A 19,209-nucleotide genomic window follows, 5' to 3' on the forward strand; every position below is an offset into this window, starting at 1 on the left:
TAAAACTGTGAATATTATATCACACTGAAACACCCTTTCTGGGGAGAACATTAAAAAACACCCATTTGCGCGCACCTTGCAGCACACTGTTCCTATTTGGGGCTTTACACTTCTACTCTGACAGGAAAACTCGTGTCTGAACCACGTTCCTTCATTTTTATAGGTTTTGGGTAAGTCCTTGAGGGCAGCCCATGAACTGATAGACTCGCGGCCTATTTTTATTTATATTATTTTTATTTTTATTTCCTTGGGTCGCCGCGAACCCCAACCGGCCGAGGACACCAGCTCTGCGCCGCACTCAAGATGGCGGCCGCTAGGCGCCGCGCTCAACATGGCTCCGCCCGCGGCCCCTTCTCCGTCCCCCCGCCCCGCGCCCGCCCCGCTGGCGGTGCCTTCCGTCCGTCCCATGGTAACTGCGCCACGGCCGAGACGCCGCGGAGCCCGCTCGCTTCCTGCCGCCACACCGGGCTCGGGCGGGGCGGCCGCGGCCGCCTCGGGGACCCCGCCGCGGGCAGCCCGCAGGTAGGCGCTGCCGCCGCCCTCTCCCCGTAGCGCGGAGGGTGAGGAGGGGAGCCCCCCGGGGCCGTGCCGGTAATGGCCGCGTCAGCTCCGCCGGCCCCCTCAGGCAGCCGGTAGAGCCGATTCTCTTCAGGAGCGGGGTGAGGAGCCAGCTGTAGTTACTTGAGGCGTGTTTGTGTTTTAAGTGACCGAGGACTGTCCGGTCAGGACTCCCGGTAGCCTGTTGAGCAGCTGTGGGACTGTGACAGGCGAACAAAAGAGCTGCCGTTGTTACAGACCTGGGGAACGGCAACGGGGCGCTGAGGGTCCTGCTGCATCCAGAGCACCAACGGGCTTGGTGTTAAATGTGCCGGCTGGTAGAGCTGGAGGAGAAGGGGGCAAGAAAAAAGTTGGGACTTTTGGATTTGCTTGAGAGAAGATCCTTAACCGGCCCAAGGGATGGGAGCCAGAAGCAACTGTGGGAGACAGCCGAGGGGATAACTCCCCTTTGCAGGGGGAAAATGTGTATTGGGAAAGCTTAAATACTTAAAATATCAGCATTTATAGGCTGTTGCTGTGCCTGTTTAAGTTTGCGGTAACTAAATTGCTGTCTGTAACAAACAATGTTTATAAACGTTTACTCAAAGGAAAACATACAATAAATATAACTTGTTACTTCACTTTTCCAGCAGCTGCAGCTCGTATTGAGAGGCTGCTGTGCTGATTGCTGAAGGTACACCTGAACTGGGATACAAACTAATAAGTTCAACCACCACCAACAAAAAGAAACTTGATGCTTTAGTAATTATCTTTAACTGGCAGCTTACCCAACACGGCAGCCTTTGCCCCAAGCATTCTATTTAGGGGGGAAAACGTATGCCATGGTTGCTGTATTGGCTATTCTAGAAATCGTTAAATAAAAGGCAAACCTGAATCGTACAGGAAGATATCCTGCTTCACAGTAACATCCTGTGGTAATATAATGGCCTAATTTGAGAATACTGTTATTTTGGGGCTAAAAGCTTAAATGTGTCGCATCAGTTAAAAGCAGGTGGATGTTGGAATTAAGGCCGGATACTGTAGTGCAAAATATGGAAGGCCACATTAGGATCTGAGAGACTACAGCATAAATCAGGAAGCTTTTTTTCCTTTTGGGGCTATTGTGTGTAGGTAGGAAATAAAATGCGGCCATTGGCTTTTTCTTTTCTTTTTTTTTTTTTTAAATCTGCCTTTGAAACTCACTAGAGCAGACTTAAGGCTGTTTCTGGGTTATAATTTGATAAACCACCAGTGGCTGTTCACCTGCATGGAGCCTGGAGGAGCGCCGTGCTGGTTTGGGCTTTCCTGTGGGTACACCAGTGACTTTGCCTTTTCTGGCTAATTAGTCGATGAGACGTGACTTCAGGAGAAAGCTTGCTTGTTCTTCATTTTAAAGCGTTGCTGAGAAAGTAGTTATATTTTCCTTTAACTGACTTTTCTTTTTCCCTTACCTCTTCCTTCTGAATCTGCTACTGTTACCGATTCCTCATTTTGTTGGAAAAAGCCCTGTGAAGCTGTCTTTGACTGATCAGAGCATTACTGTAGCAGGAACAAAAGATGTTGATAGGGGGAGAGCAGTCCCAAAGGGCCCTGAGGAGAAAGAGATGGAATTCAGCTTAGTAGCCTCCAAAAAAATCTTGCCATAGAAGAGGTGAAAAATAAGACTATAAAAGAACAAAGGTAAAAAGAACATGTGAAAACACTTAGTTCTCATAATGTTACCCTTTCCCATGAGGAGGCTTTTTGAATGGCTTTCATAGTAATGTTTCTCATATGTTAGCCATAGATTTGAGCAGTAAGCTTTACTTTTCCTCTAAGCCTTTAACAGAGATGACTGATTTATTAGCTTTGATAGAAGTGTAGAATTACCTTCAAACTTTGAAATACATAATAAGCACCTCAGATAATTAGCAAGCATGCTGCTATCTCTCTTCAAAGTGATCAATGGAATTAATTTGGTTTGGTAACCATGGCTATTTTCTTGTTCAGTGACCATATGGTATTTCTGAGTTTAGTGTGGCTTCCTGTGAGCAGCTTTTACAAAGTCAGCTGTGCCTTGGTGTGAAGTGCAACAAAAATTAAACACTCTTGGAAGGTGTGAAAATTCTCTTCTTGATTTAAGAAAAAAAAGAGGGATTTTTCTCCTGCCCTGAAAAAGCAGGTTGCTTTAACTGCTTGGTGTGAGAGTAGACTGTAGCCTCTAAATTATATGCTCGGTGAGACCATAATGCTAAAATAGCAAAAACTTTCAACTCCTGCGTGCTTGATGAAGAGATTTTTAATAAAAATAGCTACTGGTGGATTGATGTTTTGTTATAAACAAAATACTTTTTAGCTGTACTGTAAAAATGAAAGCTCTGTTACAGTAACTTACCTTTCTAAGGGGATCCCTTTTTAATAAGGTTTAATACACCAATGCTGCTGTTGGTCTTGATGTTGGTAGAACAGCAAATTTCCATCTGAATTTTTATTTTGGGTATTGCAGTAGTCAGAGGTGTGCGTTTATCTATCAAGTAACTTTTGAAACACTGGATTTGACAAATCAAGAGCTTTTGAGAAATGTTCTGGGTGTCAAAGAGCATGATCCATCTGACTTGGTGAAAACTGGAGTGACAGAGAAGATGCCCTGGTTAGGAAAGCATGAGCTATGTGTTAAGAAACTTTATAATAGTAAAAGGTGTGTTTTATGTGTTTTTTGTAGGGTATCCTCTGCTATCTATGTGGCTTAACTTTCTCTGTGGGAGATTCTCTAGTGTGCAGTATTAACACAAATCACAGAATCATCGTCACAAGAATAAAGGTCTGTGGGGAGGGAAGATGGCATTGAGGAGAGACACAGGGAGAAGCCAATTGGCAGGAAAGTTGAAATTAGGTAGAAATAGATCTGAAAGAAGGGGAAGGCACCAGAATTGGTGCCTGTAAGATGCCCGGTCTTGGGAATGGTGGTGGAAGTGACAGCAGGGGCATGCAGAGCCTGGTGCTGTGAGGGGAAACACAGCACCAGGTGTGGATCTGGGGGCCTTGTGGCATAGAGACAGCACACACCGTGTGGCCCAGGGTGAGAGGAACTGCATGGGTACCCCTGGAGCAGGGTGTCCTTGGTGGTGCAGAGCCTGGAGTGGTGGCTGCAGTGTGCTCAGCTTCCAAAAGCTGAGAATGAAATGCTTTCTGCCCCCTCTTCTCATTCCTCCCTCCACGTCTTTCTTTGGTAAAGGTGGAAAAACTTGCAATCTGGTAGACTGGTGGACTCAGCCTACGTCTGGAAATCATGTCAGCCTTCTGTTTTCAAGCCTCTGAAGAAAGGTCTTGCTGTGTATCTTAATCTATAGCACCAACTTGTTTTTGTAGAAACAGGCAAACGCAGCATGATAAAACCATTTTTGTGCTGTCTCTGGCACGACATAATTCTTGTGCTTTGTAGCACAAATTAATAAAAATGACTGAATTAAGCCATAACTATTAGCAGATGGATACTGTGTTTTATTCTTCTGTAGTCTCCCCTTGATAATGATCTTGACATGCAGATAAATGGTAATGAGCTGGTTCTAGCTTTAATAGGAGGAAATGTATTCCTTGTCATCTGAAAACGTTTATGTTCCAAGATGAAGCCTGCATTCTAGGCAATAGTGCCTTCTTGTGCAGAGCCTCGGCGTTCAGGAATTGAACTGCTGTTATTTCTGCATTGTTACAGAATTAAAGCTTTAGAGGGCCAGAGATTCTTATCTTTTACCTTTATGTGACTAAGGTTGGTCAAGGGCTGTAAACAGTCTTCTGTTTTAGACTTCCTGATACGTCTCTGTGCTGCTGCCATCCTTATGAAAGCATAAAGCGTGCCTGTTGGAGCTGTAGCAAGGAGTGAATCTCCAAGGCAGTAAGTCTTATTCCTACAACTAACACTGTGCTTGTTGCTTGCTTTTCAAAATTGTTGTGTTTACTCTTTTCCTGAGCATTTGAAGAGAATTGATGAGCATGACTTCAGGTTTGAATGCTCAAGTACAATATGATCATCTTCTGACTTGTACGTGTTTAATCAATTAGTGTTCTTTAAAAATATTTTGGAAATAATGACTAATGTAAGAAATTGATTCTTTCCATGCATATCTCTTTAAGGCATCTGAACCAGTGCCGCGTTAAACTGTATGTGTAGCATACACACTTTTCTACATTTTTAACTTAGGGACGATGCATTTTCCACTGTTATGTGTTCAAGCTGCCTTTTGTGAAGTGCCTGTCTGCGATTAAATATTTATATACAGGATGGAGCATCAGTAGGGAGATTAGAGAAGATGTATTTTGTAAACATAAAATCTATTCTACCTGGAATGTGAGTGGAATGGTGCAGCTCAGATTTCAGTTGTGCTGCAGGGAGTGCTGGAACTGAAGCATTTTTTTGTGGGGCCTCATCTGTGCTCTTCTGAGTTACACACATTGCTGTTAACTGTAAGATATTGCGGGTGCTTGATGCCTACAGATGGAAATGAAGATAAGTTCACTCTGAAGGTAGTGAAGACTTAAAGTGAGCCCAAAAGCCTTAAGATTTTTTTCACATTTCTATTGTCTGAAAGTAGTTACTTTGCTCAGCAGTGTGGCTGATGGGAGCCATTTCTGAAGGTAAAAATAGTTAATATCGAAACACCCACATTGGGCAACAGTTTTTGGAGTTGAATGAGAACTTGGCGAAGTGCGTTACCTTTGGGTGGAAGGAAGGAGGGCGATTTTGAGAACTAAGAGTAATTAAAGATTCTTGTGGTTACGATGTTTTGAGCTTAGAAAACTTCATAGTGCTGTGTCACATAATTTGAATACGTAAGTTAAAATATTTTAATATGTATGCTGTTTTAAACAATTATTTAAAGCTGAAGGGAGTTTTTCTTCTTGGAATAGACTTTACCCTAGTCTGAAACATGTGTTCTCACTTATTGTCGATAGTTTCTTTTAATACCATAAAAAAACCTCCAGCAGGTATTGCAAGAATTCAGTAACTTAATCTGAACTCTTTGAAGTTAAATCATGTGAACTGTATGTCATGCTGATACCCTTATAAAAACATACTAGAATTAAAAGCAATTAAAAGTAGAATTATTAACGTAGGTTAGAAGTCACTTTTGTAAAAGTGAAGTCTGAGGCCCTAAAAATACAAGTTTTGTAGACCTGAATTAGTTGTCATGTAAGTTTTTGACAGTGAGAATTTATAGGGGGTGGAGGGGGGGGGGGTGGGGGGAGGAGGATTTGCATCAAGGGAAACAGTATAGTATTAGCAAATATATCATTGGGTGGTGTTTATACATAAAGGCTGGTGAAGAAGGCAGTGTAGTGGTCAGCCAGGCCCTGTAACTCTCTTCCCAGGACTACTGCTGACCGGCTGCATCAGTGAGCTGTCTTTCTCTGCTTAATCTGCTGGGAGGCAAAGCCAGTTTAAGATCCCTGTGAACGCAGGACTTTGGCAACTTGTTCTCTGTCTGAAAGTGGTGGAGATGGCATCAGTGGGAAAACAATTACTCGCTTTGTAAGTAGTGCTGCCGAGTTATGACTAAGTATATTGATTTGCCTAGCCAACACAAACTCCAGACAGATTTTTTTTTCCTGTGGCCTTTCCACAAGAGGGTCACGTGGCTGTTTGTTACTGCCTTCAATGCTAAGCTGTACAAACCCAAGTGCTTTATGGTGAAACAGAGGGGTTTTAAAACAGTTTTTTGGAAACAGGTTTTCATTACCGAAGTGTAAAGAAGGTGGATGGTTGTGGGGACTTGGTCCTCCTTAGCTTTTCAAAATCTCTTACTTTGCAGAAGCTCTACCTTCTGTCGCAGCTTTACTGATAATGTATGCATACAGAGATTATTGACTTTCAGAAATAAATGAACTTTTCTCTTTATCTACACAGGAGAGGCCAGCTTCTGTTTGCTTGCGTCAAACATTTTTTTTATTGAATTGGCATCTTTTCCTCTAACACCCAAAGGCTATTTGAATATATTGTTCCAAGTTCCTTGCTGTGTTCCAAACTTAGGCTGCTAAATCTGTGAAGAACATAACTTGACGCTGTAATAGTGGGATTATGAGATACTGAGGCTTCTTCCTATTTTTGAGGCCTGCCAAAAATTGAGCTTCAGCTTGCCTACCTTACCTTTCAGTATTGCCCTCCCTCTGAGAGAAGCGATAGGCAGTCACTACCTTAGTGTCAGAGCTTCTGAGTTGAAATGTAGCAAACTGGAAATAGTGGGTCTGAATGAGAGCCCAAAGCGAATATGCCACTTTGTGCTTCAAGGCTTAAAGCAAGCTTTTTTTGTGAATGCTGTTAAGAGAATATTCTGTGTTATCTCCTTTGCCTTCCCTGGGAGTATGTATTTGTATTTTTGTTACAGACTTTCTGCGTTGTTACAGCTCTAACTAATCAGAATGACCAGGGCAGAGTAGAAAACAAATAATAGTAAGCAAAAAGACTGAACAAAGTAAATATTTATGTTGGTAGTTCTTAATAAGAAGTATTCATTTATGTATGAGCTGCTGCTGGATAGTCTCTGGCAATTGCCTCTTTAGTGTGATAAAACATGGGCAAAAGGCAGCACCTGTGTTTATTAGAGGGGGCAGGACAGGTTGGGTGGTGGAACCGATTCAGCCACTTTGTGCCATTGCATAAGTTCTTCTTTCTCACTGCTATCTTGTATTTCAGTGAACTTAAGACTTGTGTAGACTAGCTTGCTGGGTCTCTTATCTATAATTTGAAAGTCAGGTAGTTGTAGATACGGCTGCCACGTGCAACAGCTGCGCTCTTACTGCGGGTAGTGCTCTGGGTTGTGATGACAGCGCTTGTTGGGAAGTACAAATCAGAAACTTCTGCAAGAGCACGCATCCCAGAAGTGTGGTCTTGCTTCCTTCTTTGCAGATTCTTAATGCTGAGAGGCTCATGGCTGAAGACCACACAACTTGCTAAGATGGCAAAAAATTACCTGCTTTGGTTATCTTTATGGCTCACAAGTTGAATGAACTCTACACGTGGTCAGATGTACACAAGAGTGATCAGGGCGGCTTAACCAGAACAAGAGGCAAAACCATGTCATTTAGTGTTCGTAAACTACTTAGTGACCACTTAGATCACTTCTGTCTAACATAAGGCTTTGTTTTCCCAGTTTACCACACTGAGCTATTGATAACTTGAATATAAGATGGTGCTGGATGTTTACTGTTAAATTAGGAAGCAGACAACTAATAGCACAGCTGAGTGCTGCAAGTATTTGAAGAAATGATTTGTTTGCAACCTTTTTGGAAAAGGTTAGCTTGGGTGAACTATTTCTTTCATCCAAAAAAATACATTTATCATGTTTTCATGCTGTAATGGAAGTACAGATTTTTCACTACAAACTTGATTAAGAGCACATGTTGGCTGAGGTCATAGCTCTGACACAGAGGTAAAGACAAGTTAATTTTAAAATCAAGATTAAAAGGTCAATGTGGTTAAATTATAGAGATACATGATACAAAGGCATTATTCTGTACAACACCTCAAACTAAGCTATTTACACTCGTGTGCTGTGTCTTCAGGAAGTGTTCTTCTATGGGCTGTCTCTATCTGTTCGCCGTATTTGGTACCCAGGACGTCATCTTCAGTGTACTGCAGTTCAAGGGCACGAGGCAGTGTACCTCTAGAACAGTTTATTTCATGGCACGAGTAATAAGGAAGTGGCCTGCTATAAGCTTGCTGGGGTAAACTGCAATTATACCTTCCTCCAGAAACAGAAGTATGAAATTTCCTCGCATAAGGAAAATAATGAAAAACACTTACAAAAGTGCTTATCTGAAAAGGGGGAGAAATTCAGCCAAGGTTATTTTGCTTCATGTGGCTCTTGGCTGCAGAGACGTATTAGTTTCCATATAGACAGGTGGAATTCCTTCCAGAGGGGTAGGATAAAGAAAAAAAGAAAAAAAAAAAAAAAAAAGAAAAAGTACCTGCATCGAAGGAGATGGCCAAGAACTGCCAGGGAATGGGAGACTATTTGTGAAAACACTGAAATAAATATTAACTATTTTATAAGTTTTTTTTTTTTTTTTTGGGGGGGGGGAGTACAAAGGTGGTAAATGAATATAAATGTGGATTTTTCTCAAAACCAAATAGTCAGGCAGTCAAATCTCCTTCCCTAATATGCTATCAAATTTTGTAGCTTTGGGAGAAACTAATGTGTTTTTAGTTTAATGAGGCTATTCTAATGATATTACCTACATGAAAAAGCAGGGAGGTGTTTCTCTAAGTACTGTGAAGTTGGTGGAAAACTTTCAATAGTTCCATAGATCAATGTCAGACCAGAAGGTTGTCTAGACTGAACGGCCTCTGCAGGGTTCTGTCACTAATTTTGACTTAAGCTACAAAGCCTTAACTTTTCACTTTAGCAGCAGATGATACCAAGCTGGGGGTCTCTGCCTATGTATTGGAAAACATTTTGGGTTCATAATGATTTGAAGAAGCTTGAAAAGTAGTCTGGGGAGGAATATGCCTTTCAGATTAAACAGAGAACCTTGAATCTTGTCCTTATTGATGATCTCCATACAACTAGACAGCGGAAGAATGAGTTCTGTGCAAAGGGTCTGGGGAATATTGCAATTAAACTGGATGTGATTCCGTGACCATAAATGTTTCAAGTAAAGCCAGGTATACTGTAATACGTAAGCAGGGTAACTATAAATGATGTGACAGTTCTTCACTCGGAGTTTAGGCATTTTACCTCAGAAAAAGCTAGTTTGTTCTCTTTACTTGCTTCTATGCTCTAGAAGTAGTCTTGAAAAATATTTTTTGTTTTAAAAAAATTAGAACAGTTTCTTTTCTATAACAGGAGCCTATAGGGAAAAGTTGTGTTCAACTGAGATATTAAAAAAAAAAAAAAGTATTCACTATAGTCATTGTGAAGATTTGAACCATCAGTAATGGGTTTAAACTGCAACAAAGATGTGTAAATGGATACTAGAAAAAAAGTGAATCATTGGAACAGATTGGTACGGGAGGCTATGTTATTTCCATTTGTAAAGTGCCTTTCAAGGCATGGATTAACTATGTCTAGACCATGCTTTTCTAATCCCATTTTGAGAGCATGGATTAGCTGATTTATTGAACTTCTTTCCAACCTTTATTTTATAGCCCTAGAAAATCCTGGCTAGTTTCTAGAAAGCTGGGCCATACAAATTAAAAAGGTATCCAAGCGGTTAATAGCACTGGGTCTGTATTAATCATTTTCTTATTTTGTGCTAATGCGTCTTGCTATCAAAATAGCACATCTGTACTCCCTCATTTCTACTCCCTACCCTTCAAAGAAAGTAATATTGCATAATGGGGAAAATACGTTTATGTATCTTCTGGCTTAATTCCACTTCATGACTGTAAATATCAAATTGATATGCTGAGTGCGTGTACCTGTGGCTACAGACTTCCAGAAAAATGTCTTCAACTTCATACAGAATTTTGAGGATAAGGCAGAAATTACTCATCAAACCCCATGGTAAGTTTGATCCCAAACTCAGATTTCAGACTGCATTACTCAGTTAAAATCGAGATATAAAACAAAAACATTCCCTCATTAGCAGATGCCAGCCTTTATCTTGCATGTGCTTCTTAGAATTAGCAATTACGGTGCACGAATAAGGGGCAGTGCAGCCTGGCACCAGGAATTGGGGCATAGGAGACAGAGCTGTCAGCATCGGCATCTTCATCTTAGATACGGCATTGAATTATGATTTGCTGAAGGGCATGTTTAATTCCTGGCCCTGCTTTCCACGCGAAGAATGTAGTGCTCTAAGGATTAATTTTTCTCTGTAGCTACAGGTATGAAAATTCTTCAGATATATATCTCTATATCTCTTTGCATTAAAAGCTAGTATGTAAGCTCAAAGGTTTTTTCATTCTTGGATTCTTAAGTTGTTTGAATTCGTCTGTTATGGTGTTTTTGGGTTAAAGAAGAACTAGTTAAAATTCTAGTAGCTTAAAAATATCCATCACAGTAGAGTTACTGTTCATATTTCCCCTAATCTTTGTATATGGAAAATGCTGCCTGTTTTCTTCTTTTGCTCTGTTCTTCCCCACTACTGCTAAAGATAGCTCCTTTCTCAAAGAGTTCAGCTGTATGTTAGTGGCTTGATTTTGTTCAAGATTTATAAGGGTACAGAAAGCTTACGGAAGTCTTATTGGAATCCCAGTTCTATTATATTGCCTAGCCTTCTTTGGTTGTATCTGTATGAACTGATGCCGCTTGTAGCAAAAAACAAACAAAAACAAAACAAGAACTTCCTATGTTGTTTTTTTTAATTTGAACTTTCTTAAGAGACTTGGGGACGTGCTGGTATGACTTAATGCTACTTAGACAAACCAGTAGTGTTGAAGAATGAGGGGGTGTGGAGGGTCTTTAGGGCAACGAAATAGCTTTCTAAAACTGGTAGCATCAGACTGAAATCCCTGTGGGCTTCTTTCTGCAGGTGTGGGTTTTAAGTTAGGTCTCCGCTGACATTTGCATTCAAATTTATTATTACAGTGTCACCCTACGGGGTTTATAATTCCTTCAGCGTATTGTGTGTGAAAGAACTGGCATCATTTTTTAAAAGGTTATGTTGAAGTCTGGTTTCCACAGCACAGGTTGCCATGGATATGTCAGGATCTTAATGTTTGTTTACAGAGGAATGAAGGGGAGAAGGTTCGTGCTAGCTGTTCTCAAATTAGTGTTCTGCGTTTGAATGATGCCGTTCTCACTGGGAGTTAACTGGATGGTGAACGTAAGTTCTGTCTACTTGAAAAATAGATTAAGTTCACTCTGGAATGAGTTAATGCAGAGATGTCCACGTGTGTATCTTCATTTTGTACTAGCTTTTTCGTTGTCCAGGTGTGTGTCTAGGTTGGTTCTTTGCTCTGCAGTAAAATAAGCAAAGTTGTGTGCCCTGTGGTACTTTGGAGGCACGTCAATTAGTATTTAAATAGGTAGACAACGTATGTGCAGAGCCCAAGAACTAAGGAATGGAGCATTGCCACTGCAAAACCTGCTGGGTTTTATGCATCTTCATGAAGCAAGGAAAGGTCTAAGTCTTCCTGTGATCTGGGAAAAGGGGGTGGCGACTTCTGCCTGGCTAACAGCTGGCATAACAAGAATTGAACCATAAATCTGCTGCATACGTAGATTAAATGCCTGGGAGAGCCTTCTTGCATAACACAACACTCAAAGTACTTTTCAGGTCTATTCTTTGCCTTTTAAACCATCTGCTTAGCTTCTTCTTAACTCTCACTTTACTTTTCTCCTCTTCCAAAATAAGTATGACAAAGACGAATGTGTTCATGCAAGCACTCAGATCTTGATTCAGAGACTGGTGTGCTGACTTTCAAGCCCATGCAAACTACCTGCACAGCCTGCCAGACCCTGCTATTACGTACCCACCAGGAAAAGTGCGTGTTTAACAAAGGAGCCAAATAGTAACTTGCTCATCTCCCAGGTCACACTGGAAGAGACGTAGGGAGATATGTTTGAAAGCTGAAGGAAATAAACCTCATCTTTGTTATAGTGAAGATACAAGTAGACTAAATACTGCTAATGTCTTATTCTAAGCTGTACAGTCCTTAAGGACAAGGCTAACAACTCCTACAGGACACATGGTTAGTTTCCTTGTCAGAAGAAGCTGGAAGAGAAGCCGAAAGTCAAGAGGCAACATAGTGGAAAAGAGTGAAAAGGTGAATGTCATGTGAAAAGTGAAAGAAGAATAAGGAAGAAAAACATATTAAAGAAGCAGCCCCATAAAAGATAGCTGACTGTGTTAATGAGGCAAATAATTAACTGCAGTTTTCTTGGTAAAATTGAGCCCTGTGTGCATGTCAAGATAAACATATTGTTCTGGAACTCCACTGTTGGGATGGCTTTGTCCCATCCCTCTTTGTAGGCAAAGGAAAGTTTATTTACCGGGATAAGCTTGGACATGATCTCGTGTCACAAGCGTAGCACAGTGCTGGATACCAGTTGCTTCCCACACCTAGTGCAGTTCTTCTCTTAGCCAAATATCCAGTGCGTGGGGAAAGCTTTATTTCACAGAGCAGCGAGGCAAAATGTAGTCCAGTTTTCTTGGACAAAGCTCTACTTCTTTGGGAAGACAGTGAATATGAATTGGAAGAGCCCGTATTACACGTATAGAATTAAATGAAGGTACTAATTATTGGAATTACTGAGAAATGCAGCTTCCCGGCTTTGCATTTTCATTCAAATTCATTCAATTCAGCAAGATGTTTTAAAATAGGAGATTTTTGCTTTGTGCAGTCCATGCTTATTTCATGATACTAAGCTGTAGCTCAGCAATACCAACTATCTGCTGCTAATCATCAGTGACCAAATGCTCTTGGGTTGGTCTGCTTCTCTGGCTGTTCAATTTCAAGCCTCTTCTCCAAGTGTATTTCTAGATAAGTGTCTTTTGTCTTTTTTTTTTTTTTTTGGATCATCCTATGTGTCTGTCTTTGATACTTGGAAATAGTGCTATGGTGAGAAAAGCCACTTGGGCTAGTGACAGGGGAAGAAAACCCCAAGAGCTATGTACATCTGTTGGATTACCTCATTTTGCATCAGTCCTCTTGGCCAGACCCAACAGCTGGCTAGCTTCCAAAGCCAATGCTACCAGCCATCAGGATCCTTTTCAGCCTTGAGAAGAGAAGACTGAGAGGGGATCTTACTGATGTTTACAAATACCTTTAGTGTGGGAGATGTGGGTTTTGGCCAACCTCTTTTCAGTGGTTTATGGGGACAAGACAAGGGGCAATGGCCACGAAATGGAGCACAGAAGTTCTGCACCAACATGCAAAAGAACTTCTTCCTGGTGAGGGTGACGGAGCACTGGGACAGGCTGCCCAGGGAGGTTGTGGAGTCTCCTTCTCTGGAGATATTCAAGGCCCATCTGGATGCCTACCTGGGCAGCCTGCTCTAAGGAACCTGCTTTGGCAGAGGGTTGGACCTGATGATCTCTTGAGATCCCTTCCAAACCCTACAGTTCTGTGATTCTGTGATTATGAATGTTCATGGAGCAAAGCCTATGAAATGCTTTCAGATTTCCTTTAATGTCTGGTGAGAAGCCTCAGATGCACAGTCAAGTAAAAAATATGAAATGCTAACTCAGTGTTCATTTCTTATTGCAAAGGGGTGACAGCTCCTGTGACGGTGTCGATATGAAGGAAGTTGAGCAGCCACCGTGTTCTTAAACTGGACTTCTCTCTGTATTACCACCGTTGGGCAGCTCAAGTGATACGACACTTTAAACCAACTACTGAGGGAGATAAAAGAGGTAAAAGGAGAATGACAAATCTATGGAAACTATTGAGTTTTGCTTCACTGGGGAAGACTTAATTGTTACCATTTTTTCCCTTCTTACATTGTGTTCACAAATTTCTCATGTGAAAAATAGGCTTTTTCTATGAGGCATAAAATTCAGTGTTAGTATTGCAAATTTGAGACTTCATTCTTCAATATTGTTGATGCTCAGTAATCTGCTTTTGATGCAATTATTTTGCTACAGAAATGGATGAATGTGGATAGCTGTTCAGTACATTGGTTTTTGAGAAGTTGGTCCCAAAGAATAGGCTAGGATTAAAACTTCAGTTCCAAGTTTCCTGTCTGTGGAGAGAGGGTGTGACAGCCTTCTGGAAGCTGGGGTAGGGCGCCGGGAGGTGGGTGTTCCTTCTAAGGATGCATTGTAATGCCTCATATTTAGCAAGAGACTATTGTTCCTCAATTCAACCTTGCAGTTAAACTTTTATTTTTTTTCCCAGATGCTTTGGGCTCTTTAGCTGTTGTCATTAATTGTGTGGTTGAATGGTTTGAGTGGTAAATCAGTGGCACATGTAAATATCTTGAGATGCTGATGATGGTCAATAGTGTTGTCGTTGATGTTTTTTTCTGCATTTTCAGGCCTTTTGAAAAATACTTGTCAGCATGTGTTGGTTTGGTTCTAACAGAGCTTTGATATTGTTTGCTTTGGACAGAATTTTGTACAAAGTATTCTAAAGTGAATTTGCGGGGGAAAGGTTGCCAAAGCATCAGTTTGTTATCAATTGTGAAGCCTGTATTAAAACAACGTAACTTGTTGGCCTAACTATAGAGGGTAGAGATTAAACCAGCAGCAGAATGTCATGACTCGGAGGTGAAAGGTTTGTACAAAGCATTTTGTTTTGCGTTCTGCATTTCCCACCCAGAATATTCCCGTTTGTTCAATGTGTCATGTCTACAACATACAGATACGCTTAGCAAAAGACTTCACTGCATTGAGTTTTACAGGCAACTTTAGGAAAGCTTAAATTTCAGGCAGAATCTGTTATCGTGTACACTATTTGGACAGATAAATCCATGCAGTTGGCAAGAGCTTATGCTGTAGTGTAGCATTAGTGTTGGGTCTTGAATCTGTTTGCAAATGGAACCTTGTAAACCTGCTGCTAAAATGCCCAGTTTGAGATGCACTGTAATTGAAGACTTTTTAGAGAAGAATCAAATTGAGACAATTAATTGGGTCTCCTTAATTAAATCTGTGGCTGAAACACTTTATAATTAAATCTTCTAAAAGTATTATCCGTATCACTGTACGATGTTGTGACTAATCTATTCAGTTGGGTAAATGAGGATTGATTCTCTTGAGCCAAGTCCCTAGACCGTTAAGCTAGCTAAAATAAATTTAGACATTTGGTTTTCATTAGCGTTGTAACTGAAACAAAAACATTTTAATGACTGATCCCAGAGTATTTTGAAGTTTGTGCAACTTTGCTGGGAAGGTATTTAAACTGTAGTATCAGTTGCAAGTTGGCCACATGCCAGTTTGTCAAAGCCCTTTCACAGCAAGAGGTTGAATTTCCATAGTGTTATGGAACAGGAAAACTTGGAGAGGGGAGAAATAGCTACAGTAGAACTTGCCCTGGTGAAATGAAACTATTTACTAAAAGGAGGCAGTGACGCTATTTGTACTATAATTAATACAGGTTGCTGCTTTTTGTTTTTTTGTTTTTTTTTTTTAAAAAAAAAGGGTGTCTCAGTTCTTTGGAATAGATATATAAATCTAAGCTTTAATACTTAATAAAAAATGAGCTTGTGTGCTTTTTGGATGGGTTTTTAGTATCTTAAATATACAAAATGGGATTCCCTGATTTTAAGGGAAGTTAGATCTTGTAAGAGGCTTGAGTTCTGTCAAAAATACTTTTGGGAAGAATATTTGAGTAGGTCTTGGGACTGGATGGCAATAGTCTGATTAAAAAATTAGCATACAGACTTGGACTTTGACAAGTGAAATATTAATCTGTAGTTTTCTATTCATGGGAGAAGCTGGAGGTGATTGAAAGCATTGTAAAACTGATTGTTCTGTGTTAATCTGTTGATATAATATCCTATGAAAATCTGTTGGGGTTGTTGATAACCCCCAGTGTTTCAGGAGTCAGTCACTGGCATCCAGGAACTGCTTCATCAGTTCGGAATGAGATCCCCATGGTTGGCACAGGGCGCCAGTCGTGGTGTTTGCTGGAGTAATCTCAGGTTTTGTTGCTTGTGGATTTTTTTCTTCTGTGTTACTTGGGGTTAAGTAGCAATTAGAATAAGACCAGCTGACTTCACGTAGACCATGAGAAATTGATAGCTAGGGTAAATAGCACTTCTGGTGGCAACAACAAAAATTAATTGGGTAGAATTACTGAGTTGTCTGAACAGATGCAGATTCTGATGGGTTCATCTACACAATGTGACCTTAGTGAAATGATTTAGCCATAACTAAGTTTGCTGACAGAAATCCACCTATCATAAGCAGTGATTTGAGAGGGGCTGAAAGTTGGGATTTTCTTCCTGATTTTGCAACTATGTTAATACTTGATTTTTATATATTCACCTTTTAATATTTTTACGTAGAATGGGTATAGCCAAGCTGAACTTAAATCAGCTTACTGTAGGCTCTCCTGCAACTATTATTTTGTTTCCTGTTCTGTTTCAACTTACAGTATTAGAAATGCAATGTATATACAGTATATTGTGTACATACAGTATACAGAATCCTTACAAAGCCAGTGTAAGTTCTAGTAAGCTTTGAACAGAAGTATAGCATTTTACAACAAACTTCACACAGTAGTAAAGTGGCCCTCTGTTTTAGAGCAGACTGTTGGAAACGCATCATGGAAGTCATGAATGCCTGAATTAAAGATCTTTACAAATGTGAAATAATGCAGAGTTTCTGCTCTTCTGGCAAGGGTCTGGTAGTCAGTATGGTCTTTCCTTTCTTCCATATTCTGTCTCTGGGATGCATATTTGTCTTGTGGCTTTACTATTGGGATGCTGTAGCTGAATTAGCCGCTCTGTTAAAGCTTGTAAGGAATAGCCACAATTCTGAAATTAAATTAAATGCATGGCCTGTTTCTTGTATGTGCAGCACTAAAAACATTGTGTACTTCCACCTTCACATTCTGTGCATGGAAACAATGGAACAGATGCAAATACACGTGTATTTAGTAACATTAGCTACAGGTTTATAAAACCAGTAGCGTATGCATATTTATTTCAGTTATTTAGCTAGGCCACATAGTAATAAAAATCTTGACCTCTGTTATGATCTTGTGCTCAGGTTATCTACTGAGGCTAAACTGGAGATGCTTTGCCTGGGCAAATGTGGTAGATGTAGTAGCACTACTCTGGTTTTGGTAGTACTAGGTGTATGTTGTTCAGCATATGAGAATAATTTGAATACCAAAGGATTAGGTAGTTTTTCATAATTCAGAGCGAGAAAAAAAATTTAATGTTGTGATTATGAAATGCAAGGAAGTTGTATATGATGTGGTACTTCGAAACTGCTTTAGCCAGATTTCATTTTTCATAGCTTCTCCCATTCTAATAGTCATTAGAGGATTTTGAAGAATTAGTATTTCTAAGAGATGAAATTTAGAAGTTAATTTCTTGAGAAGAGTGAGTTGGTACTTATTACTGTTTTGGCAGCACCATAATCTGGGTAGTAAAAATAAATATGGACTAGATGCTGGTACTAGCATGAAAAGAGACATGAAATCTACCCTACGATATGAAGAGGTTTATTAATAAAGGGGAGAGGTGTTCCCCTTCACTATGCCACTTTATTCACTTCGTTGTTCTACTGTTCTGGTAGTTTGAGTGGAGTTAGCAGAGGAGTGAGCATTAATAGTGGTAGGTAGGCAGAATGGAAATTCTGATTTTAGAAAGGCCTGTTGAAATGTCAAGTATGTTTAGGAGGAATAACACTCTTGAAAGCACAGAGGAGCAAAATGAATTGGAAGAGTGCAAAGTTGAAAAGCTGAAGAAAGAGCAAGTTTAGGAAGAACAAAGTATATGGATGTCTGAGGACCAGTAGTGAGAGAAAATAAGATAGGTCCTCAACAGAGGCACTTAATGGGTATAGAAATGGCTGTGTTGAGTTCAGCTTGTTCCATCTGGCTGTTGCAGGAGGTTCTGTGCTGGGTGCCTGGGGGAATCTGTTTGCAGGGGCAGTTTTGTCCTAATGACTTGGGACTGCGTTCATCCTGGATAAATCTAGCTGTTTGAAAGGTTAAGTACGCAGTCAGTGCTAGTCATCCAGGCACCCTTTATAATAAATGGAGGACTTAGAACTTTAAAATGTCCTGTTCAAAGACTGTTAAGACAGATGTTTCAGCAAGCAGTTAAACTCTCTTACTGTTCTGAGGGCAAAGCAGTACCTTGCAGCAAAGTCAATGTGGGACAGCCTCGTCTCTGAACCAGCTCTGGGATGCGTCAGATCCACCTTTGATTCAGTTCAAGTTTGCCAACCAGGAAGAAACCTAACCTAGGATGTGCATGTGAAGGGCAAAATCTTCTGTGATCTCTGCCAATAGAAGCAACTCAGTTCGGGGGCAGAAGCCGCTAGGACTGGTGGAGCAGGAATGAGGTTGGAATCTTATCACGAGGAATCTTATCACTTTAGAGAGGGTGAAGTTACTTGTTAGGAGTTGAGCCAGAGACATGAAAAGCTTAACATATTACACATCAGATTCTCTCTCCTCTGGTAGTCTCTGTTGGCATTAACAGTATGAGCAGGTAAACGTTCTTGTGAATCATAAAAATTTGTAGTGCACTAAATCTCGCTGTAATCCATGTTTGTTATTGTGTAGCAGTGAATTCTAAAAGCTGATTGATTTCAAAGGTATCAAGGTGCCATATACAGATTTTTTGGATGTTCTGTTGCTTTTAGCAAACAACTTGCTTTGCTTCTGTTAGATTTCTCTCCACTGTTCGGCTGCAACTGGGAGCAATATTTCCTGTTGACACTTGAGCATGGAGCTCCACTAAGAGCAATGACATCTGGCTGTAATAAGGTGTTGAACTCTTTCTCCTGCTTTGTGATTTCCACATGCTGAGTGTATCTTGGTGGCTTTATCTAACTGCCCATAGGATTGTGAGGTAAGGGAAGAAAACAAAGGCCATGTATACAAACACAGGAGATGCAGGCAACTGAGGGGGAAATGATACAACGTGGGAATATAACATGCGATCTCATCAATGTGTGAGCTTTAACTCTTTGAGACAATGAGTACTGAAATTCCCCACTTTGAGTAGCTTCTTCTTGCGCTTGTTCTTGTCTACTTCTTGTCATGGCAAGTTCCATTTCTTTTCACAGTAAATTTTCTGTATCTTCAGTGTCTTATAATTTGTTTCTTTTTTTCTTGTCTTCTAAGGA

General features: G+C 40.5%; 1 protein-coding gene across 4 annotated transcripts in view; it reads left to right on the plus strand.

Moving 5' to 3' along the window:
- The first annotated feature begins 387 nt into the window (after window positions 1-387).
- The window catches only part of DISP1 (dispatched RND transporter family member 1), an 87,601-nt gene continuing 68,779 nt past the window's right edge, over window positions 388-19,209 (plus strand). For 2 of the 4 annotated variants that reach the window (XM_027453082.3, XM_027453081.3), the window contains exons 1-2: window positions 389-522; window positions 13,669-13,812. Coding sequence is in view for 1 of the 4 variants with exons in the window: in XM_027453077.3 (XP_027308878.3) it covers window positions 407-522 (116 nt within the window). In the remaining 3 variants the exon portion in view is untranslated. The other 2 variants (XM_027453077.3, XM_027453085.3) reach the window with 2 other exon arrangements.

This window comes from Anas platyrhynchos, chromosome 3 (genome assembly GCF_047663525.1).
Source record: "Anas platyrhynchos isolate ZD024472 breed Pekin duck chromosome 3, IASCAAS_PekinDuck_T2T, whole genome shotgun sequence".
In the NCBI taxonomy this organism is placed as follows: Eukaryota; Metazoa; Chordata; class Aves; order Anseriformes; family Anatidae; genus Anas; species Anas platyrhynchos.